Consider the following 23906-nt stretch of genomic DNA (forward strand, 5'->3'; position numbering starts at 1 on the left):
CCAAAACTCACATCTGTCATGGATATCACTCACCCAATCCACGTCTACTAGCATAGCATGGCATAATAAGCAAACGTAGAAGTAACTCCCAAAGGTTTGAAAATAAACAGGTAATAGGTACTACCTCAACTACTTCCCATCCCACAATTTGATTAAATCCTAATCATGCAATGTGTGAGGATTGATCTAATGCAATAAAACTGGGTAGTAGAAAAGGTATGATCAAAGCGTTACTTGCCTTGCTGATGATCCGGGAAACCTAACGATTCGAAGTAACAGGCGGCGCACTCCTGGTATTCTATCGCAGACAAACAAATAAGCATACAATAAGTACTCCTCTAATGCACAGGTAAAACTCAAATAAGAGATCTAACTAGAAAGTTCAACTTAAGAACTCCGGTTGGCAAAAGAATCAAATCGAACGAAGCAACGAAAGTCAAACGGCGAAAGAAAACAACTTCGTTCTAGTAATCTGGATCTAGGGCAAATTTTACAGTAGCAAAAACTGGTTTAAGTTGGTTAAACGGATAGAGGGTTTCGAGACGAAACTCTAGGCGCTTAAATCGCCTGATTCCGATAAACGAGCGAAAAGTTATACTAGATCGAAAACCGGATCAGGAATCGCGATCAGAAAAATCGTGGATTTAATTCGAGAAAAAAAACGACGAACGCTCGCTAAATTAAATAAATCGGAAAAACCGATCTATTTCAAAAAACCGAAACTAGGAAAAAAAATAAACCGACGAAAACCGATCTATTTTTTTAAACCGATGGCACGGAAGTCGAGGCGCGGCGAACCTCGGGCGGGGCGGCGGCTCCGGGGAGGCGGCGGCGCGGCGGGGCGGCGGCGCGGCGAGGCGGCGGGTGGCGGCGCGGCGCGGGGTCGGGCGGCTGGGGGCGGGGTCGGCGGCTGGGCTGCCCCGGCTTATAAAGCCCTGGCGGGCCGGAGTCCTAGTCGGACACGGCCCGTAGGTCGGTTCGTTTTTTTTATTTCGCTCGGAAGAAAAATAGAAAGAAATATTAAATGGACTACAAAAATTCCGAAATAAATTTTCACGGGCTTCTAAAATCAAGCCGCACAAGGTGAACATTTATTTGGGACCTAAATGCAACTTTGAAAAACGCACATTTTTCCTAAATTCAAATAAAACACCGAAAAACTCCAAAATAAAATCTTATTTGATTTTATTATTAAATCCTCAATATTTCTTTATTTTGGGAAAGTCATTTTATTCCCTCTCTCATTTTTTTGTAATAGAAATAATTGATGATAAAATAAATAAAATCAAATGATCCTATTCTCAAAATTTGAGGAAACTCAATTATGAAAATAACGAAATCCCCAACTCTCTCCGTGGGTCCTTGAGTTGCGTAGAATTTCTAGGATCAACCAAAATGCAAAAATAAAATATGATATGCATAGATGATCTAATGTATAACATTCCAAATTGGAAATTTGGGATGTTACAAACTAATAAGTGACCAGGTGAATGCTAACTTAAGTTTACCTTGTAACATTGATGACACAACTATGCTCTCATCCCCATTGTTTTTGGTTGAATTTAGGTATCACATGGAAGAAAATCCAACAATCTATGAGCTCTTGAAGCATCCGATTTGGAGGAACAAGTTTGGAGAAAACAAGTTTCAAGTGAAGCTGATGCTGTCAGTTTTTACCTCCAATGTTTCTTTGTGCCACACCTATATGATGGAGAGACGGAGCCATAGAGATACATCACCAGAAGCTACATCAAATTTACTTTCCAATGCAAAAACCTCGCATCATTTTTGAGTTGTGAGTCAAAAGCTCTAGTCATTCTCATGGAAGGTGTCCAGGCTATCAAGGCTTCGCGAATTTCCGAGGAGCTCTCCAAAAACTCCCAAAATCGACTGCTTATTCACCCAGGAAAACCATGCAAACCTGCTTACTTTTGAAACCATTTTTGCACCTAGCTAAGGGGGTTGTCCCCGCTATAAAACCCCATTTCCCCCATCCTCTAGAGAACCTTTGGTCAAACCATGCTACAAGCTTATGCTGCAAGGCTGCTAGAGAGATCCGAGAGATCCTTGCTACCTTTGCTCTTGCGAGTTCATTCGGATTCGTGAGAAGGAGCCTCTGGTTCCCCCTAATTTGTACTCTACGGGTCCGGTCGTTTTGTGTAAATTAATCTCGGTTTGTGGTTCTATGATTGTTCGGACAGCGGGTTGGAGTTCTTGTAGCTTCAGTCAGCCATCCCCAACGTCCGGGTTGCATCTAACCTTGGCAGGTATAAAGCTAGTTATCCCGGCTGCTTGCAGCTAATTATCCCTCTCGATTCGATCCTACGACGTGAAGATCGGGCCTCCCTCGGGCGTGAACTCGTTCATCAGGTTCCCGCCTATCATCTGGCATCAGAGCCTTCGTTGACACGGTAGGATCTGTTATCCAAGTTTATCTTGCTACATACCTTTAGATCAAGTGTTTTTCATGCTACATTTCTGTCCTAGAAATCCAAAGGCCCACCAAAAAATCCAAGACTTGTTGTTGCATACCTTGCATGTTCTTCATCTTTTAGATCTGCACCAAGTTCATCTTCATAATTATTTTCATATTTGGTTGTTGTGCTTTGGAAAAAGAGAAAAATAAAAGAGTGCTAAAAATTCAAGAGGGAAACAAAGGAAAGTGTTGTGTAAGATCCAAAAGTTTCAGCTTGGTAGAAAAATTTCAGAAGCTTGTGTGTTGTGTATTTTTCAATCTTGGTGCAAAGGTCCAGCAGATCCATCCACACATTTTCTTGGTTTGCATCAACTTGATTTCAGCACAAGCCCCTTTTTGTTTACCCCACCTAGCTCAACCAAAAAAATCAAAGCTAGTTCTTTGATCCCTATCTTTCAATCGCTTTAACACACCTGGGAGAAGCACAATCTGATGTGAACTCATAAGAACTTTGGTGAGTAAGAGGTGAGGTTGTGTGATTCCACAAAATTATACTATTCCACTTTTGGCCTTACTAACATGGCATGATCTAGATCGAGTGTTCATGGAGAAAACCATGGGGAGGAAGATGCCCCGGCCACACGTGTCGAGCTACAGAAACTCGAGAACGACTTACTCCAAGCCATGGAAAGGATGTTTCACGTGCGTCCTCCAGCAGGTGGTGATAGGGTTCGACAAGAAGTTGGGGATGAGAATTCCATGCATGCTGTTGTGGATATGGTGCCTCAGAGGATGATAACAACAGTTATGGTGGACATGTGCCTACTCCTCGTGGGCGTGGTGCTGCTACTCATGGAGGGCAGCGAGGAGGACAACTTCGAGGGCGAGGCCACGACCCTCGTGGGCACTACTATGACCATAATGAGCGTGCTGCTCGTGGTCATGGAGATGACCTTGATGATTACGGTGGTGTTCCATACCATCATGTTGTTGCATATGGTGATGATGGGCGTCATGTAGAACGTCATGACAGAGATGGTCGAGATGACATAGCAAGAATCAAGTTACACGTCCCCAGGTTCACAGGAAAGGAAGACCCTGATGCATATTTTGATTGGAAAGAACAGTGTGATCAGATTTTTCGTATCCATAACCTCACCGATCCCAAGAGAGTCAACCTTGGTTGTGTTGAGTTTTCTGGTTATGCACTCACTTGGTGGAATCAACTATAGGAAAATCAGTTGCTGTTAGACCGTGACCACATTGACACTTGGGAAGAGATGAAACAAGCCATGAGGAGAATGTTTGTTCCTTCACAATATCAAAGAGATCTCCGAAACAGATTGCAGCGCCTCAACCAAGGTACGCACACGGTGGATGAGTACTATAAAGAGGTGGAATTGTTGCTGGTTCGTGCTCGTATTCATGAAGATGAGGAGTCAAAGATGGCAAGATTTCTGCATGGTCTCAACAATGAAATTTCAGATTTTGTGGAGATGTTTCCCTATAAGACCCTACAAGATATTCTGGAGCAAGCAAAGCGCACGGAGAGGAAGGTGCAACGGAGTGGTCATGGATGGATATCTCACAACTGCACCACTACACCATGGCAAAGGTTGAAGCCAAGTGCCTCTCATGCTGGTTCTCAGTTTCAGCATACTTCACACCCTATTTCCACCCGGAGGCGATTTTGTCATTGATGACAAGGCATGCCATCGATCTTTTTGTTGTCGACACAGAGGAACTCTCAATGAAAGCACCAATGTCGGTGTCAAAACCGGCTGATCTCGGGTAAGGGGTCCCGAACTGTGTGTCTGAGGATCGAAGGTAACAGGAGATGGGGGACACGATGTTTACCTAGGTTTGGGCCTGGAGGTAATACTCTACTTCCTGCTTGATTGACTTTGATGAGTATAGGGGTTACAAGAGTTGATCTACCTCGAGATCGTAATGGCTAAACCCTAGATGCCTAGCCTGTATGATCTTGTGATTGCCTCTACGGACTAAACCCTCCAGTTTATATAGACACCGGAGGGGGCTAGGGTTGTACAAAGTCGGTTTACAGAGAAAGGAAACCACACATCCGATCGCCAAACTTGCCGTTTACGTAAAGGAGAGTCTCATCCGGACACGGGGGAAGGCCTTCTATCTTGTATCTTCACGGCCCATCAGTCCAGCCCATGTCACATAGCCCGACCATCCGAGGACCCCTTAATCCAGGACTCCCTCAGCGGGGCCCCATGGTATACGATGACTAGTTGCAGGTGGCTGTTCGGTGATCTCCCGTGGTGCCAGTCGCGTCTGGTTTTGTCCGTTAGAGTTCTTCGCCAGAGTCGGAGCTGCGCTGTCTGGTTGTTGGTGGCTGAGTTTTAGCGCAGATCTTCATGCAGCTTCACGCGTCTGCTACAATGTTGGTTGAGTCGATGATCGCCTATAGTGAAGTCGAAGTCGTTTGCTCAGAGTGTAGGGATGACGAAGACGCCTCTAGGGGGGAGGGATGACGATGACGCCCAGAGGTGGAGGACGGAAAAAAATTAAGGTATGGCGAAGTCTTAAGAAAATAATTCTTTTGATACAAATCGAAAAAGTCAATACACATTACAACAAAAAATCAAATACAATAAAAATGTAGGCATATTTCAATAGGAAAACAACCTAAAACATATCGATGAATCTTTCAATGGCTAGAAGACCAAGGCAATGCCAGTGCCCTACCCGCTAGGCGCATAGGTCCCGGCTGGAGCTGCCACTAGCGTTGTTGTCGCTGCCCTCTAGGCCCCTAGCCTGCCACCGTTGGCTGCCCCGTCACGGTCGCCTGCCTCGTCCTGGCGACCTGGCCAGCTGCCGTTGGCTGCCCTGTTGTGGTCGCCCGCCTTGTCCTGGCGACCTGGCCAGCTGCCGTTGGCTGCCTCGTTGTGGTCGCCCGCCTTGTCCTGGCGACCTGGCTAAACGGCGTCGCCGCGCTAGTTAGGGCTCGATGCGTCGGCCGCCAGGTGGAGTAAGAAGTGATGGAGTCGTGGAGATGCGCGTGTGCGGGAAAATATCAGATGCTCCCATCCTTGGGGTGCTCCCGCACTTAAAAAAATCAATTTTAAATGTTTCAAAAAGTTCTGAAAAACTTTGTGAATGTTCAAAAGAAATGTAACTACAAGTCTTAAAAATTTCAGATCCAAACTCTAAATGAAAATAGAGAAGCGAAAATGTGAAATCTAGCATGAATAGTGTCATGAAAAGACAAAAGCAACATTAGGCACTATTTACATTTGTATTTGTCTTTTTTATTTCTCAATGTATATTTCGAGTTTGGGTCTGAAATTTTTAGGGGTTATAGTCATATTCCTTGTGAGCATTCACATTTTTTCTGAAATTTTTAAGACATTTAAAATTAATGTTTTCAAGTTGAAGCATGGGGATCACTCCAAGGATAGGAGCACTTGGTATTTTCCCGTGCGTGTGCGTCTCGATTAGGTCATGTGTTCTCGACCTGGCTCGACACCTTGGGACCTCCTATCTGCCGCAGAACTATCTGCCGCATTCTGCGGCAGACTGGAGGGGCTTCGCCCAGGGGGTGCTTCGTTTGGGCCGGCCCACGAAGGAGCAGCTACTGACGTAAAATACAACGCAAAAATGTGAGGGAGAGAATCGAACTCGAGACATCCCGTTTAATACCCGCGTGCGGTAACCATTGCACCACTAAACGTTCTTTGCCAACACTAAGCAGCAAATACTATAAGAACATAATCCACGACAGATCTAAACTTTTATAGAAGTTCAAACGCAGTTCATTCTTTTTTTGCAGGAAAAACGCAGTTCGTTTTCAAAACCTGTATCTTCTTTTGATCGCGGACAATTCCAAAAATAGCGAATAATTTTTTTAAAATGTTGAACATTTTTTGACCTTTGATTTTTTTTGAAAAGCAGCAAAGTTTTTTTTAATGTTGAACAAATTTTGCAAAACAAGAACATTTCATAAAAATTTAAACGAAAAATAGAAAAAGCGAACATTTTTTGAAACTTGGAACAAAATTTGAAGAAAGCGAACATATTTTTGGATCTGTGAACAATTTTTGAGAAAGGGAACATTTTTTGTAACTCTGAACAAAATTTGGCAATGCGAACATTGTTTTGAATTGTTAACATTTTTTGAAAATGCGAACAAGATTTGAAACTCGAACATTTTTTTGAAGCTTGGAACAAAATTTGAAGAAAGCGAACATATTTTTGGATCCGTGAACAATTTTTGAGAAAGGGAACATTTTTTGTAACTCTGAACAGAATTTGGCAATGCGAACATTATTTCGAATTGTGAACATTTTTTGAAAATGCGAACAAGATTTGAAACTCGAACATTTTTTGAATTAATTTTAAAAAGATTTCAAATGTGAATTTTTTTTTGAAAATCAGAACAAACAAACAAAGAAAGCATGAAAATTTTCGAAATTCTGAACAAAATTTTGTAATGTGAACACTATTTCAGAAATATGAACAATTTTTGACAAAAAGAACATTTTCGAAAATTCTGAACCATATTTGAACTTTTTGAAAAGCTTACAAAGAAAAAGTAAAAAATATTGAAAAAGAAAAACAAAGAAAACAAGAAAACAAGAAAGAACAGAATAAGACTGAAGAAAAAACAGTACAAGGAACATATGGGTTTTTCGTCGCTCTTAGTTTCTTTAAGTTTAGCATTGCTTTCTTACAGATCCACGAGCCGGTCGCGGTGGCTAGTGTGTGTATCGCTACTGGAGGTCGTAGCTTCGATCCCTAGCGCCATTGTTTTTTTGCGGTTCATCTCGCGAGACGAAACCACTCAAATGGGCCGGCCCAGGGTGAGCTGCGCCCTGTGCAAAGCGACGACTACTTGCCGCAGTAAGCAGCGAATAGGGAATTCCCGACACCTTGACCGGTTCATGTGCTTCGTGCGTGGGCGCTCGATTCATTCTAGCCCAACTAGCTGGATGCATCGGCCCATCTATCCTTTTAGTGTAAAACTGCCAGCGGTAACTCTCCTTTTAGCGTAAAACTGCCAGCGATCAAAACTAACCAGCGAGGCAGCCTAACATATATAGGCATACAATTTTTTTCTCCGAGTCAAAGGTATGGCGGCTGCCATACCCTGCCCATTGGAGGCCTAATACGCCTGCGTGTGGTCTCGCCGAGGCCTTTTTTGGAGTGATGTGTCTGAATTTTTCATATGTGTTGTTTAGCGGTTGTGATAGTTTTTGTTTGGTTCTCTATAATTAACTAGGCAATCTGATTTTCGCTCGGTTTTCCTTAATGAACGAGCAACTCTTTTTAATGAATGCAGGATAACTGTTATTTAAAAAAATATAGCATGAGTGTAAACCCCTTTCAAAAATGAATCTAACAATAGACATACAACTTATAATTTATTTGTCAAATTTATGGTTAAAGTTGGACACAAAATACTAAAAATACCAATAAACCCAAATGGAGAAGGTAGTACCAAACAACATGCAAAACATGATTTTGACCCTGCATTAGCTCAGCCTGTCCTACTCGCCCACATATGCAAATTAACAAAAGTCTGAGGAACCAAACGCATCCTTATTAACACGGCGGACATGCGAACCAATCTGTGGTTGAATGGTCAGAGGGACTGTGGTATCCTCATCCCACCAGTGTTCAAATATTGGTATTCGCATTTATTTTTAGATTTATTTCAGGATTTTTGGTGATGCGCATTTAGTGAGAGGAGATGTTTCCGTCGACGACGAGGTGCCTACAGTGACTTCGTAAATTTTGAGATAATATGCCAGTTCAGTCTTTTGGGATGTTCATAAGAATAGGGTGTGCGTTCATACAGGTAGAATTTATGTGTGTGCGTTTATAGGGGTAAGTGTATGCGCGTGTATATGACCGCTTGAGTGTCAAAAAAAAGACACGGCGGATGCTCCTAGCACCGAACTCTCGACTTCTTCTCAGCTTTCAGATCGCCGAGGAGCCAAACGGACGGCCCAGATTTCATGTAAGCACTCCTGTCCACGCCAACCCGATGGAAGCCGATCCCCAAAACTGAAGCAGAGAACCCGATCGGAGCAATAATGGACGCCCTCACCCGCCTCCACCGGTCGCTCGCCGGCGGCGACGACGAGGAGTGGCAGGAGGACGACATCCTCGGTGATACCGAAGGCCTCTGCTCTCTGTCCCCTCTCCAGGTAAAGCAGACCCCTCCAAGAACCCTCGACCGCAGCAGCTGTTTCTACTTTCTTGGTCCTTGTCGATCTGATGTGTTCTGCTTGTTTTGCCTGGTTCAGCGGCTCTACGCCTTCGCGGCTTGCTTGGTTGCTGGACTCGCCCTCATGATGCTGGTACGTCGCTGTAATTTCCGCCTATGATCTGTCGCACGCACAGCTTTTGCTGTAGTTGACTGCAGGTGAATAATTAGCCATGTTGGCTGCCCGAGCTGACGCTATTTTCAGCAATTGGATCCTATACATTGAGGGATTAAGAACTATAGTTAAGAGTTGTGCTTACTGTGTTATTTCCGGCAATGCCTGATGCTATTCCTTCCAAATATCGAATATGTCATTCAGACATTTAGGCTTAACAAAGCTATAAGTCGAAAGAAATGGGTCACACGCTTAAATGCCTATTTCAGCATTAAGAACTTTAGTTAACCCAAGACACTGATTTCTTTGCTGGATTTGCCCTTCCTGGTAAGCTTGTGTCACATTTAACCTGTCAGTGCTTGTGAGCCCTTCCCGGTAAGCTCATGTCACATTTAATGTGTCACATTTAACCTGCCAGTGCTTGTGAGCCCTTCCCGGTAAGCTCATGTCACATTTAACCTGTCCCCTGTCGGTGCTAGCGAACTGCTGAACTGATGCTTTGCCTTCTCTTAGTTGGAGTTATTAAGGTTTTAAATGCCATGCTTATGCGAAATTTGTTCTGATTTTGTCTTGGATGACGGAGACAATTGTTAATTCACCTAATTCCTTTAGTGTGTGAAAATTGTATCATTAGGCTTCAAACTTATAGTAAGATATACTGGCAATTCTAAACTCTTTACCAGAAGTTAGCTGCAGCAAATAAAACGTGTCTAAATGTAAGTTCTTCATATGATTTAGTACTTACCTTTTATTTTATTTTGCAGTCACTTATTGTTTTCGCCAGACCTATCAAATTTTCTCTGTTGTTTACATTTGGAAACATAATGGCAGTTGGCAGGTGATTACACAGATTTTAACTGATGGGCTTTCTGTTTACATTTGTACTCTTCCCTATATCGGTGTTGCTATTTATTATATATAACTGCAGTAAAATTTTCAAGTGAATCATATGATCCTGTCAAATGCCAGTTTGATACATATGTTCAGCTCATGCATTAGCTCTACTTAACTTTCTCTTGAATATTCACCTGTTGCAATATGTTGATTTCAACCTTTGTTTGGCAGCACAGTCTTCGTAATGGGGGTAAATAAACAATTGAGGATGATGCTTGACCCAGTTCGTGTTTATGCAACGGCTATTTATGCTGGATGTGCTGTTTTTGCTCTGATTTTCGCTCTTTTGGTTAGTAATCTCTAAACCCTTAGTTCATTTTATGGCTTTATTCCTGTAAGTAAATAACCTAGTTGAATAAACAGCTATCAAAACCCAACAGATAACCGTGTGTTCTGATTGTGGTCTATGTGCAGATTCATGACAAGCTGCTAACATTGATTGCAATCATATGTGAGATATGTGCGCTCTTCTGGTAAGTTGCCTTTCCTACGAATAGTAGACTTACTGACTTGTTAATCCTTCAACTATCACATTGTAATGTCACTTGAAAAGTTGCAAATATGCCTTAATTGAATTGAGGCATGATGTACCTCAATTAGACCAAGGGAAGACATAAGACTACCTAAATACTTGCTTGTTTTGCTCGTTCTGCTGCATGCACTAGGATAATCTGAACACATGTCAATATTTTTCAAGCATATAACATGGACACAGTTAATTATGTGCAGTCATTTGATCCTTGAGTGCTATCATGCACCGAATGTGTGTCTAGATGACCATTAGCAAAACTGAGATTAGCTTATACTTCAAGATGATAGAAAACTGTTATGTCCTCTTGCATTTTCAGGAATCATTTTCAGCTTGTCCTCATTTTTTTCGTTTTGTCTTATGTATACCTCTTCACCCTAGTTATTCAAGTCATTGTATATGTGTAGTACGTTCAGTTGCCATGTCAAATTGTCGAAGAAGCAATACCTGGAATTCGAAATAGAGCTACATCTCTAACTTACTTTTGGAATTCGAAATAGAGCTACATCTCTAACTTACTTTTTATTTGAGATTTGAGTGGTGGAAGCACATTTACATCAGTGGATGATATGCAATTCGCCCAGTCCTTGAATGCACTCCGTTATACATGGGCCTTGACTATGTCTTTTTTGATAACGTTCTTCTTGTACAGTTGGACCTACATAGCTATACAAGTATACAATTGTAAACAGCACATACCTAAAATGCCACTCCCTCTGATCCAAAATAAGTGTCGCAGTAAAACCTTAGTTCAAAACTGCGACACTTATTATGGGTCGGAGGGAGTACCAAATAATCTATTAGTAGCCCATAACCATGAGTGGTCATAGCATCATCTCTGTATAAACGGTCCGTGGCATGTGCGAACCTGGAGTAAGCAATGCCTGACTATTAGCTCCTCAGGGCTGTTGAAAGTGCTGGGGCAATCAGTAGCCAAACTTTTGTCGAGTGTAAGAACTAATAAGTAATGCTGCAAGGATCCAGAAGAAAAAATATAACTGGAGTTACCAGCTAAACTGGCCTGTATGATAGTGTTGCCGTCGCGTTTTCCTTGCTGAATCATGACATGCAGTTCTCGTGTGTCCTTGCAACTTTTTCTTCTTGTAATCAAGGTCCAGCAGCAGTGTACAGTAGGATACGGTATCTCAGTTTGAACCAAAGGGAAACATGATATAATGCTGTATTTGAACGCAGATGTGTACATAGCATGCGGTGAACATAGATGCAGGATATTTGGACACTGTAAATTCACCCAACCCAGGAAACAATGCGCTGATTGTATCTCTATTTCCTGTTCTTCCCCCTTTCAATCAACTGACAGAATTACCTAGTTTCAGAAGAAGACAGAATTACCTGACCATGTTTTCCTCATTTCACCTCAGGTATAGCTTGAGCTACATCCCTTTTGCTCGGCGGATCGTCTCCGACCTGATGGTGAAGCTCTGCGACACTGAACTATGATTTCATCGCTCCAGCAAAATCAGAGACCCGGTTCATCTCCATCGCTCCAGCAGTGCATGTATTCCGCCCATTTCCCTGTTCTCTGATGACTGGTGGCTGGATCAAGCTCCGTATTGTGCATAAATGCTACACGAGCGGCACTTTACTTGTGCAGCTCACAACTCCCTTCTGTAATCCTTGATTCCATTTGTTTATTTGAACTGAATCAAATTCTGTGCAAATTACAGTAGTTGCTACAAAACCCAGATATAAACGGCATCTTTGCTCTGCAAGAGTAGTCTCTGTGCTTGCATTCAGAAGCTGCAGCCATTCCTGCACATACAGTTATTTATTAATCCTGCACTTTTCATTCCCCTCTGGCAGAAGAAAGTGTACCAGGCAACCTTCGTTCGTGTCCGCTGGCTTGTGGGGCCCACCAGAATGGACGTCGCGGCGGGCCCACACGCCAGTGAACCGGTGGGACGGCACGCGTGGACTCCAGCTCTGCTTCAGTTCTCCCAGCCATTTTCAAATTTCGAAACCCGTGTCGCTCGCCTCCACCTATATATGCGATCGTCGCTGCTCCTCCTCCCCCCACACACGCAGCAGCAGCAGCGCACGGCACCTCGCCTCCGCCTCCCAGCCCCAGGCGCTGCATGGGCAAGGCCTTCTCCCTCCTGCGCCCGGAGCCACAGCCACAGAGAGAGCCGGGGGAGGGGATGGTGATGGAGCTGAGGAAGCGCCCGCGGCCGCGGCGCCTCGACCCCGACTTCGTCTCGTCGCCGCCGCCCACGCCGCCCAGGAAGCGGCCGCGGAAGCAGGACGCGGAGAGGAAGCAGCCACCACGGCGGCCGGCGGCGGCGCAGAAGCCGCCAGCGCCGAGCAAGAGGGCCAGGTGCGTGCAGCAGGGCATCGGGAGCCCCGTCGCCGGGCTCCAGCCTTCCAGGTGCTGCAGGATCGTGGCGCCGCTCTCGCGCGTCTCCTTCATCCCCCGTTCTCGCGTCCCCTTCAACTGGTAAGCTGTTCCCCGCCTCCTCTCCCCCCCTCTCTCTCTGCTCTCCCGCTGCTCTGTCTGGTGTATGCGTGCGTGCGGGTCTGTCGATTTGAATTTTCCCGTGGTGGTGGGCTTAGTTGGACTGCGCTTCGAATCGATTCGAGTTCCTAGTTTGAATCCTGTGGTCATGAAGTGTGCGTGTGTGGTTCTGGAACTTTGGTGCGTCGGATGGGAGGGAGGGAATTGGACTTGAGCATTTGTGTGATGAATCCGTGCAAATTACCTACCGAATTGCTTATTGAATCTCTTATTGACCTGCTTTGAATTCTGCTTCTGTGAATCGAGCTTGGTACTGAAGCGATCGCAACTTAAACCAGTTTGCAGTGTGTGTTGCTGTTTGAATCCTCTGGATGTAGTAGACTGGAGCTTGGAGATTATTCGAATTTCTGTTGCGTCAGATGTGTTTGGGGTAAGAACTGGTGCGCTGCGCCCTCGAAATTCTGGGCTTAGTGTTCCCAATTAGGAATGCAGAGTCGCTGGGCATAGCTTCGTGTGTTTGAATTGATTCGGGTCCGGTTCTGCTGGTGGTTTTGAAGCAGTAGGTGTTCGAATTAGTCGCAGTTTAGGACTACTGCTGTGTCATCTTGTTTTTTGGTTCGAATTCAAATTCGCTGGAGCCAAGTGTTTGCTGACCAACGCATAATGCCTGACGCATGAACCGATTACTTGTGATTCCGATGCTTCAGGAATTCTACTGGGATTGGAGTCGTGGTTTCCTGCTTTGTGTTGTGATTCAGGAATTCGTTATCTGTCTATTCTGTGATTTGTGCTGCAGGTTTGAAATCTGAATACTCTCGTCATGTTGTTTGGTGCAGGTATGAGCCGGACATCTGGACGGAGGTGGCCAAGCACCTGCACGGCGCTGACCTGCTGAGGCTCTCCGCCACCTGCCTCTGGTTCTTCCGCCTCCTCTACGAGGACTCCATCTGGCGCTACGCCTTCCTCCGCGACCTCTCGCTCCGCACCAACGATCCCAAGATGCTCAGGCTCCTCCACGTTCCCCGCCCGTTCCACCGCTCCTGGCGCCTCCTCTACGCCACCGCCTTCGGTATGCGCTGAGTCTTCCGTGTGCTTCTCCTTCCTCCCACTGACACCAGTCGCACGTACTGACATGCGTGCTCCTCCGCCCTCTGTTTCTTTCAGACGATACCCATGCGTACTGCTTCCGTCAGCCCGAGAAGCACATTGGTGAGCACACCTCAAGCGACGTGCCGGCTACCGAAATCCTCTCCTGACCTGTTTCTTGCTGTTTACTGTCATGTGTTTACCTGACGACTTGGTGTGGTGCAGAGTGGTTTCGCATTGGTGGATTCCTGATGGACACGCCGAAGCTGCTGCTGACGGCCAAGCTGGCACTGCCACAGTGGAGGCCGATCCTAGATGATGGCCCGGAGATCTCCATCGGATTCATGGGAGCCTGCTTGCTCACCAATGTCCGCCCCGGCATCTGGATCGCTGGTACGTGCATACATCATGATCATGTGCCCTTCTTCTTGGCCATTCCTGGCTCACTTGCTGGTCTTGTTAAAATGTCTGACATTCTTCATTGTTCTTTGGTTCTTCTGAATGTTGCAGACATGAACATGGTGCGATGCCCCGTGTGCAACCTCAACAAGTGCGAAGGTGATGATCCTAGGCTGGAGTTTGTTCTTGGTCCTGCCATTGTGGTGCTTGTTTCTGAATTTGGTTTGGATTGGAACAACCTGTGGTACAGGGACGATGCAGGTTCTGGATGCGCGGCACTGTGAGCTGTACCTGGAGAACAAGTTCAGGGATGGGACCTGGGAGTACGAGGACCTTGGCAGTCACTTCAGCAATGGGAAGCTGGATACTGCCGCCGCTGCCATCTTCAACTACGACTACATCGATTCCCCATGCATCAAAAGTTTGTTCCTGAACTATTCATCCATTCCAGCACTTCGTTACTCGTGTGTGATTGCCCGGATATGAGGATGACACTCACGCTGACTGTGGCATCGTTTGTGCAGATATTCTCAATTCCAAGTCTTGGATCCGGGATCGCACCAACCTGCTGCCAAAGGGATGCTTCACCCCGGTCGCTGTCGCCCTCAGCAGCAACCTCAAGCCCAACGAAGGTATGTCTAGATCCAGCAAGATCATGACCTGAAGCAAAGCATTTATCTGCCTGAAGTCTAGTTCTGACATGCTATGGCATGCGCGTGTCTCTCATGACAGGGTTGCTGTCGAGGTTCCAGGCGATGCGGGACATGTCGAGGGGTGGGCAGATCGTATCTGTCAGGATCACGCAGCAGCTCCTGTGATTCGTTCGTGCTTGGTTCATTTCTGGCTGGGTTCCTTGATGCTGCGTTGTGGAAATGTGTTAATGCCTGGTATTTAGTTTGCTCTGATGCTAGCGCTGACAGGGGGATAGTCACAAAGGAAGGGGTACAGTGGGGTAGATAAATTCCATCGCAGAAAAAAGAGAGTAGAGTAATTAAATCGGCGATTAGAAAAGGAAAGTAGGAAATTGCACAAATGGGGCGGGCTCTCTGTTGTTTGTTTTATCGATCAATGTTTAATGCAGTATATTTGTACTTCGTCGAAGAGCTGCACAGTTTTTTGAGCATATATATAAATATATATAGCACCTTGTGGATTATTCGAGCTTACCTTGGTATTGGTATGTGCTGGATTTACTCTGTTTGCTTGGTTGGCTTGCTGCTTCTCTATCTACCGTGTGCATAGTAGACTGGATGCACAGCATTAGAGTTCTTCAGACATGGGTAACACAGCACTGGTGAACTTTAGATGCTTCCTAGTTATTTCGGGCAGTGTTCTTTTTCCATGCACTGTTAGATCACGATTGACACAACTTGAATAAAATCTGAAAAAAAAACAAGGATAACTCTTCTGCTTATGTATTTTGTCCACTCATTGTTTTTTTTTCGTGCAAACTTCTTGTGTGATTGATTCTATTCTGTATAATGCTACTCCCTCCTTCCATCTATATAGGGCCTAATATGTTTTTTGATACTAACTTTGACCAAGTTTTGGAGCAATAATATATGACATGCAAGTTACACAAAGCATACCATCAAATTCGTACGTGAAAGAAGCTTCCAATGATATAATTTTCACATTATATATCTCATGTATTATTAATCTTATCAATAGTCAAAGGCAGCCTTGAAAAATGCATTAGACCCTATATAGATGGAAGGAGGGAGTACTCAGTTGTGAAACAGACGCGCTAAGTGGATGGAGCATCTGTAGATGTCAGAGGGTGCAAGGGGAGGGAGTTTTAGTACTTAGAGTAGTACTGATTATGGCCATCGATCTTGTGGGTTCCTTCGTACCTTGTTGGCAAAATGCATTTCCCACAAGACCTATATTTCTCCTTTCGTAGCAGCCTTGCAACGTGTGTGTAAATCTAAGCAGTAGAATGGAGTTGGTTTGGTATACGGCTAGGCAAACACAAATGCAGAACAGAAGAGATAGCTAGCAACCTGAAAGCAGAAGCAGTGCAGATGGCTTAAAGCAGACGCGGTGCAGCAAGGATCACCGGTAATTTTTCTTCCTTGGAAAGCTGCTGTTCGTGCGCAGTGGAGCTTTAAGCTGGTTGTTGTGTTGAGAGCTTCAAGTTCTGAAGTCTGAACTCGCAGCTGCAGACTGATTTCTCCATCAACTGGGCATGGCAATTCTGAAAGGCGCAAACTTGTCATACCGAATCGGCTCGTTCCCCCGGCCCTCTTCGCCAGCGCCAAATGCTATACGTATCTAGACAACAAATGTAAGACAAGTAATTTGAGACGGATGTAATACTAATTTGGAGCCCGAAATGCTGCACACGTTCCGGTTACCACTCACGTGGTTAGGCAAATCAGCAACAGCACCCACCTCTGTCCGCGTGCACCTGGATCCTAGCGGCCGGGCTCAAGCAGAGTAGCTGTGATCTACTTGTTCCGCGACCCAGCCAGCCTGATCCTCCCCACTCTCCAGGGTCTCTGCTCCATTGGACTAGTTGGAATCCCGCACATGATGCAATGGACGGCCTACTCCGGTCCAAGCTCAAGTACAAGATTATTATCCTGGTCACGATAACCCGTATTTTCAGTCGCCTTTCCACCCCACGGCGTCTCCTTTTCCCGCAGAAACGTAGTCATCCACGAACCCTATGCGCATGTCACCGCCCACAAAACTCCATGCAACACCCACTTTGATCAAGTGCCATCACACACACGTGTTCCTCTCCTTTCCGAATAAATAACAAGTGATGTAACAGTACAAATGCTGGCCAAGTTGTATTGCGGTACGCAGCATGCATGTGCCGACTTTGCTTTGATGTGATTAGTTTTGGTTTGTGCAGTGGTAGTAATAATATGTGTCAACTTGCCGTGGACAAGTGCTAACTGTCCAAGCCCCATTTTGACCCCCAAGCTCTTGCAGCAAATGCTGTCCATTGGGCAGTGCAACCTACTCCTCACGTACTATATTCTACGTAGTTACGTTTCCTTCCTACCCTTGTCCTCGCGCGGCTGTGCCGTCCGTTATATAGACGCCATGGCTGTCACCACCAGGCGGCCATTGGCACTGCTCATCTCTCGCTCTCTCTCTCTTTCCCCACCTCTGCTCACGCACCCAAAGCACAGCCACAAGTTCACGAGCCGGCGCACGGCAAGCAGCAGAGAGACGAGAGTAATGGGCAACGCTCTGCCGTGCTTGGTCGACCAGGGCGTGAAGGCTCTGCCGGCGGCGGCGAAGCCCAGGCGGAGGATGTACTCGCTCCAGCTTCTCATGAAGGTCCTCCACACGATGAAGAAGACGACGCGCGGCAGCAAGATTGGCGGCAAGTCCTCGCCGGAATCCGAAGTAGGTGGGGCGGGCGTGAAGAGCATCAAGGCCTCCCCGAGACGAGCGGCGGCAGGTCGTGGTGGCGGTGGCCAGAGGAAGGGCGTCGTGCGGGTGAAGGTGCTCCTGAGCAAGGAGGAGGCGGCGCGGCTGCTGTCGCTGACCGTCGGGGGCCAGAAGACGGCGGCGCAGATCGTGGCCGAGATCAAGAGGATGGAGGCGCGCCGCGCCGCCGCCAATGCCGCCGCGGCGGCCGGGTGGCGGCCCGCGCTGGCGAGCATCCCGGAGGAGTCGTCGTAGGTGCACCGTGCACGTACGTGTGTTATCATGTAGCGTCATGTCCTTGAGAAAGCGGGAAGAACAGCGAGAACGGAGGGAGATTTGGGCTGAGAGGCGAGCAGGCGACGCCGGAAGCTCCCCCTCCCATGCATCATCCGTATGCTGATGCTGATGTTGATGCTGGTGTGTGTATATAGCAGCTTCCCTATTTTGAAGCTTCTCTTCTGCTCCCCCATGCTGTTCATCCCGATCGCTTCTTGTACTGCTCCCTCGATCACCATCCCAAAGAAATGGAATGAAATTTCGTTTTCTTCGTAGATCATTCGTGCTAATCCATGTGTATTTCTTTTGAGTTGGCTGTGCGTTTTCTTCTAGCAAGATAATGACGAACATTATTTCAGATTAAGTATCTGGCCTTTCTTTCTCTGTCAGCACGCACTGACAGAACTGGCTACGTACTGGGAACATTTTTCTAAACGGATGATCGATGCAGATGGTGTCCTGCACTACACATCACACCACATTTTGTTCACATCCACGAAGCATTACACAGCATATTTTGCAGAAGACCCGCAAAAAAAGAGAGCATATTTTGCAGAAAACAATGGAGAGGAAGCTTGCGATGGAGGTTGCTGCTCCGAAGGTGGATCATTTGTTGGTTACGATATGGCAAACTTGATAATGCAGCGGCCGGATGGATTTTTGTCCTGGAACGCAACTCGTGCGACGGATTGGTTGGGGAGCTTGATTGGCGGGCGCCCCATGTGCAGTGGTTGCTGCTCTCTCTCTCTCTGCTAGGCCTGGGCGGGTACGTAGTGGGTTTGGATGACTGAATCGGTTGCATATGTAAAACCCAACAAATCCCTTTTTAGAAAAATATGAAATAAACAACCACTCCTTTCTTCTTCTTCTTCTTCTTCTTCTTCTTCTTCTTCTTCTTCTTCTTCTTCTTCTTCTTCTTCTTCTTCTTCTTCCAAATTGGAATAAACAAGTGCAGGGCGCTCGCGCTAGTGTTGTGGTTGAGTTGTGGTGGACGGCGGTCGCCTCGCAAAAATGTTGTTTATTCAGAGATATTTTTCCACGTTTTGTGTTTTTAGCTGGAAGATATTGAGCAAAATGAATGTGCGTCGCACATTTCGGTGCAAGATCTTGTAGATTGGTTGGTTAGAGTATCTACGACCGGACTTCACAAATCCAGCTCTCTATACGCCCCGGGCGCGTCCGCAGACAGCCCCTGCGGTCCCTCGTATGGGCTGCTGCACATTCATATGTCTTAAATGCGGAGCCTCAAATCTATACATGTCAATCATATGATACAAATTGTCCGAATTCAATAATTCAAAAAAAGCAAATAAAATCGTAGTTCAACAATCCCGACATGCCAAAATGAAATAAATATTTGATCATGATGAATGCCTCGCTTGCTAGCCGGATCACTTGTCGGATGCCTTCCATGCCGCCTGCTTCGAGGCCATCCTTGCTTGCCGCTCCGCTTGCGTGCTCCACCTGCATCCTTGCCGCATGCTCCGCTGTCGCCCTTGCCGCCTCGTACTCCCAACACTCGTTTTTCTCCTTCTCCTTCGCAAGCATGCCATATGCAAAGTTGATTGGACAGGAGCAACAAAAACATACCGACTCTTGTTGTGTCATTCTGTCGAACAGGTCATGGGCAGCCCGGGCGTCTCCGGTACCCGTGCTCATCCGTGCCCGAACGAGCTGCGGCGAATGACATACGTCTACTGCCGGCATTGTGTGGGCGGAAAGCTCTCCGGGATGCCCCAACCGGCCGTCAGATCCTCCTCTGTCTTGGTTCGATGGCGCAACCCGCGTCGACGGACGGATGGATGGGGTGCGGGGTTCAGGGCGCCCGGGGGGGGGGGGGACAGTTGCTCGTCCATGTCCGCATCTCCCTACGCCGCCGCCGCCGCTTCCCTCTCTTGCTGCCGGCGTTGCCGCATCCTCCGGCCGGCTTTCTCCGCCTTGCACGACAGAGCCGAGGACGGGACGCCGACAGACAAGGCGGCGCAGTCTTCGTCACGGTGGTCAGGGACGGGCTGGACGACATCTAGGGCAGCGGATCAGGACTGTGGTGAGGATGGGGACCAAGGGTGGCAGGCGATGAGGACTCAGGCGTGGGAAAGATAGGAGGAAGGCGGGAGAAGGAGGAAGGGTTTGATGGATTTGATGCAATTTAAGGTGGGATAGGGCCATCAGGTCCAACGTGGTGGATGTGCATTGACGCCCTCATATCCATCTAATATTTTGGAAAGAATTCCTTATTTAAGACTATTTTAAATTGTGTTTCCCTATTTAACATTGAAAAACTTTTTCTTCCCTATGTAACACCAAGTGTAAATTTTATGCCCTTTATGACACTTCCGTCCATTTTTAGGTTTAACGGTGTTAGATTGCATGTAAAAAGATACTTTTGCCCTTACACATAGAGCTCTTGCATGTGTGTTCAACTAGCAACGTGAGTGGAAGAAAGCTTTGCTGTGTGCAGCTCATTCGGCTTGGGTTGCAGCGACGTGCAGGATGCAGTGCTCACCTCCGCGACCTGGGCTATGGCAACAGCAGCTGTGGCAGCACGACGGCATGTGCCTACGGTTATACGGTATGCATGGAGCTCACTGTGGCGTGGCGCGCAGCCGGCGGCAGGCAGACGGTGGAGCAGTGGCACTATGAGACGAGTGGGGCCAGTGCTGCGTAGGAAAGCAGAGGCCGGGAGCAGCGCAAGTGCCAGCAGGGTCACGTTTCTTTTCTTATCCGCGATGAGCTTTAACGGCAGGTTAAATATATATGCACGATTGGTCATGAAGCTGGTGTATGCATGTACTCGTACGTGCTATCTCACATATGACCGCACCATACCATGTGCGCATGCGTATTCAGGTATTCGTGTGTTGTCTTGTATGCGTATACACCCAATACACCCGGCTAATTATATATGCATGCAAGTATTAAAATTTTGGTCAAAAATCACATTAGGGGCAAAAGGGTCTTTTCAAGTGTCATTTAACACCGTTAAGGTTCAAAATAGACGGAAGTGTTATAAAAAGCATAAAATTTAATCTTGATGTTAGATAAGGAAGAGAAATATTTTAAGTGTCAAATAGGGAAACAAAATTTAAGATAATGTTAAATAAAAGATTCTCTCAATATTTTGACTGGATGTGAAGTGTGCCGGTCAATCCGAACGTTTAAAGCTTATTTAAAAAGCCCGTCTGAATTGAATTTTTGTGATCGAGCTATCCACCAGGACATTTAAAGCGGGCTTGGAGGACCCGGCTGTAGATGCTTTTATAGTCTGGGCACAGGCCGAAATACGCCGGCTGCTCCATCAGCTGATTTCTTTCGCGGTGAAGTTTCGTGAAGCCATTTTAATTGTGCAAATTGCTTATTACAGAGGGCACGCCGGGGCATAATTGCTGCCGAACCAAACATTTCTTCACTACATACTCCGTATCTTCCTCCAAGTACAAGCTAGACATCAGAATTGTCATCATGCATAACGGAGGATATTTACCTGCTAATTGATGGCTCCCTCCATTTTTTTTTTCCGTATATAAAGTTTGATCGAAGTCATTTTTTTTAGAGTTTAACAAACTTTATATTAAAAAATATAAGCATTCACAATTTAAAATTAATATTATCAGATGCCTCATGAAACGTATGTTCATACCATATAGTTTTAGTATTGTAGATGTTTATATTTTTTATATAAATTTGGTCAAACTTTATGCAGTTTGACTTTGATCAAATCTTATATGCAGAATAAAAAGAAACGGAGGGAGTACTAGTATCTTTTTTCTCCTCAACGAAACCTTGATCGAGCATTCGAGCACTGTTTGTTTGTTTTCGTTTATACAACCGACCTTGGCCCTTGGGTATTCAAATTGACCCCTGATCGAGTAGTAAACCGTAAACGACGCCGACGGTTCATGCATGAATCACGAACGCGCGCTGATCGTGCACAAGTGGACAGCCGGCGCCGGGGAACCCGACGGTGGTTGAGTGCCGCGGCACTATGCTACTCCTACTAGCTTAGGTAAATATTCCGGCCGGGTTCGCGTAGTCGGACTAGATTAATCCGCAACGATTCGGCGGCCCATGTGCCGGCCGGCCGGGGTTCCGCCGCTGGTCGCGTCCCTGTCGCACACGTACGCATGCTCTTGTCCCTGATCTCGATCGCGTGATCTCGGGGACGGACTCGTGTTCTCCGGAGACGACGGCCCCTGCCCCGCATCGGCAGCCCGCGCGGGGCAGAATTATGATGGGATATCGGCCGAGGGCATCGGATTTGATCGGCGGTGGCGTCCCGGTTGCTGCTCGTGGCGGCATGCAGTGGTTGCGCGGGCGGGCGGGCGATCGATCGAGATCTACACGTCGACGGTGGGCGGCGGTGGCCCGGACGGAGGCTGGAGTTTTGTTTTGGGTGTTTGGTCGGATCTCGAGCTCCTAACCCCGGATCCGCCTGAGGAGAAGGATTTTCGGATGGATCCTGATTCTGCGTTGGCACATGCATGGTGCTGGCGGGAAGGGTGGTTACCGCCCACACGTGTCTTGTTCGCGTCTTTCGGTTGCGCAGCCTCGCGAGGTATTTGGATGGACAGGAGTTTCCGTGATCTTTCTTTCTTTAACTAGTGCATATTAGAACATGAAAAGCAGAATGCATGCAACATACCCTCTTTCTATCTAAACATACATCTTTGTAGAGATTCTACTATGAATCACGTATAGATGTATATAATGCATTTTAGAGTACACATTCACTCGTTTTGTTTCGTACATAGTTCATAGTGAAATCTTTACAAAGACTTATATTTAAGAACGGAGGGAGTATATATACAAGAACATGCATATAACTGTTAACAAACTTTGCAGCATATACAAATTTGACCTTTCCAATTGTCGTCCATAATCATTGCAACATATTTCTCATATGTATAGAACAAACATCATACACGCTTCCGTCACAAGAAAACTCACCGTATATACTTCCATCGCAAGAAAAAACATCATATACGCTTGCAGCGTGTTGGAACATCACGACAATGTTCAGAAAATTTCGCCCTCACCAATATGGGCTCGTCAATGGCAAATTTGTATTGCCGGAGCCCAGTCGGGCAAGCTCGGAACCATCCATCCCTCAATAACAACTTCTTAGCCGTGGGTCATTCATGGAGGTAAGCCACGCGACCTTCAGCTGGAAAAAAAATTAGCAATGGAGAAAAAAGGGGAGAAGAGGTGCGGGTGGAGGAGTTGTTGCATTATGAAGAGAGTGAAGAGGGAGCAGGAGTAGAAGAGATGGAGGAGGAAGAGAAAAAGATCGAGCTTGCGGGCCATAGAAACCGGAATATGGGGTTGGCCGACCTAATCGACTGAACATTGACTACCTAAATTATTACCTTTTCCTCCAGCGGGCATCTACTCCGGGTGTGTGTTGGGGGGGGGGGATACGTCCCAAACGTATCTACTTTTTCAAACACTTTTGTTTTTGTTTTGGACTCTAATTTGCATGATCTGAATAAAGCTAACCCGGACTGACGTTGTTTTCAACAGAACTACTATGATGTTATTTTTTTGCAGAAATAAACGAAGATTTTTTTCGAAATATATAAGAATTATTGACGAAAATAGCTGCTGGAGGGGGCCACCACAGAGCTACAAGCTCAGGTGACGCCCCCTAGGATGCACCACCTGAGCTTGTGGGTCCCACGAGCCTCCGTTTGCCCCACCTCCAACTCCACAAATACCGTCTCGCGGAGAAATAAATTAGAGAGAAGGAATCATCACGTTTTACGATACAGAACTGCCGCTGATACGTCTCCAACGTATCTATTTTTCCTAACGCTTTTCTTCTTATTTTGGACTCTAATTTGCATGATTTGAATGAAACTAACCCCGGACTGACGTTGTTTTCAGCAGAACTATCATGGTGTTGTTATTGTGCAGAAATAAAAGTTCTCAGAATGGAATGAAACTTTGCGAGGAATTTTTATATAATATATAAGAATTTCTGGAGCTAAGACCTACCGGAGAGGGGCACCTGGGTGGGCACAACCCACCAGGGAGCGCCTCTCTCTCCTGGCTCGCCCAGGTGGGTTGTCCCCACTTGGTGGCCCCGCAGAC

General features: G+C 46.3%; 3 protein-coding genes across 3 annotated transcripts; all 3 read left to right on the forward strand.

Annotated features, from left to right (window-relative positions):
* The first annotated feature begins 8375 nt into the window (after positions 1–8375).
* On the forward strand, positions 8376–11925 carry LOC125543263 (Got1/Sft2-like vescicle transport protein family). The gene is made up of 6 exons (XM_048706557.2): positions 8376–8595; positions 8695–8748; positions 9534–9607; positions 9835–9952; positions 10078–10136; positions 11575–11925. Exons 1-6 carry the CDS (start codon positions 8482–8484, stop codon positions 11651–11653), a joined length of 498 nt encoding a protein of 165 aa, XP_048562514.1. The 5' UTR covers positions 8376–8481; the 3' UTR covers positions 11654–11925.
* Positions 11926–12286: 361 nt separating this feature from the next.
* Positions 12287–15306, forward strand: LOC125543262 (putative F-box protein At3g61730). Its single transcript, XM_048706556.2, has 8 exons — positions 12287–12647; positions 13502–13734; positions 13830–13874; positions 13977–14144; positions 14262–14309; positions 14401–14571; positions 14675–14782; positions 14883–15306. The coding sequence occupies exons 1-8, from the start codon at positions 12289–12291 to the stop codon at positions 14966–14968; spliced, it is 1218 nt and encodes a 405-aa protein (XP_048562513.1). The 5' UTR covers positions 12287–12288; the 3' UTR covers positions 14969–15306.
* Positions 15307–17207: 1901 nt separating this feature from the next.
* On the forward strand, positions 17208–18091 carry LOC125548166 (uncharacterized). The gene has a single exon (XM_048711839.2). It carries the CDS (start codon positions 17208–17210, stop codon positions 17793–17795), a length of 588 nt encoding a protein of 195 aa, XP_048567796.2. The 3' UTR covers positions 17796–18091.
* Positions 18092–23906: the final 5815 nt, after the last annotated feature.

Source organism: Triticum urartu, chromosome 3A (genome assembly GCF_056163025.1).
Source record: "Triticum urartu cultivar PI428250 chromosome 3A, HENAU_Tu73, whole genome shotgun sequence".
In the NCBI taxonomy this organism is placed as follows: Eukaryota; Viridiplantae; Streptophyta; class Magnoliopsida; order Poales; family Poaceae; genus Triticum; species Triticum urartu.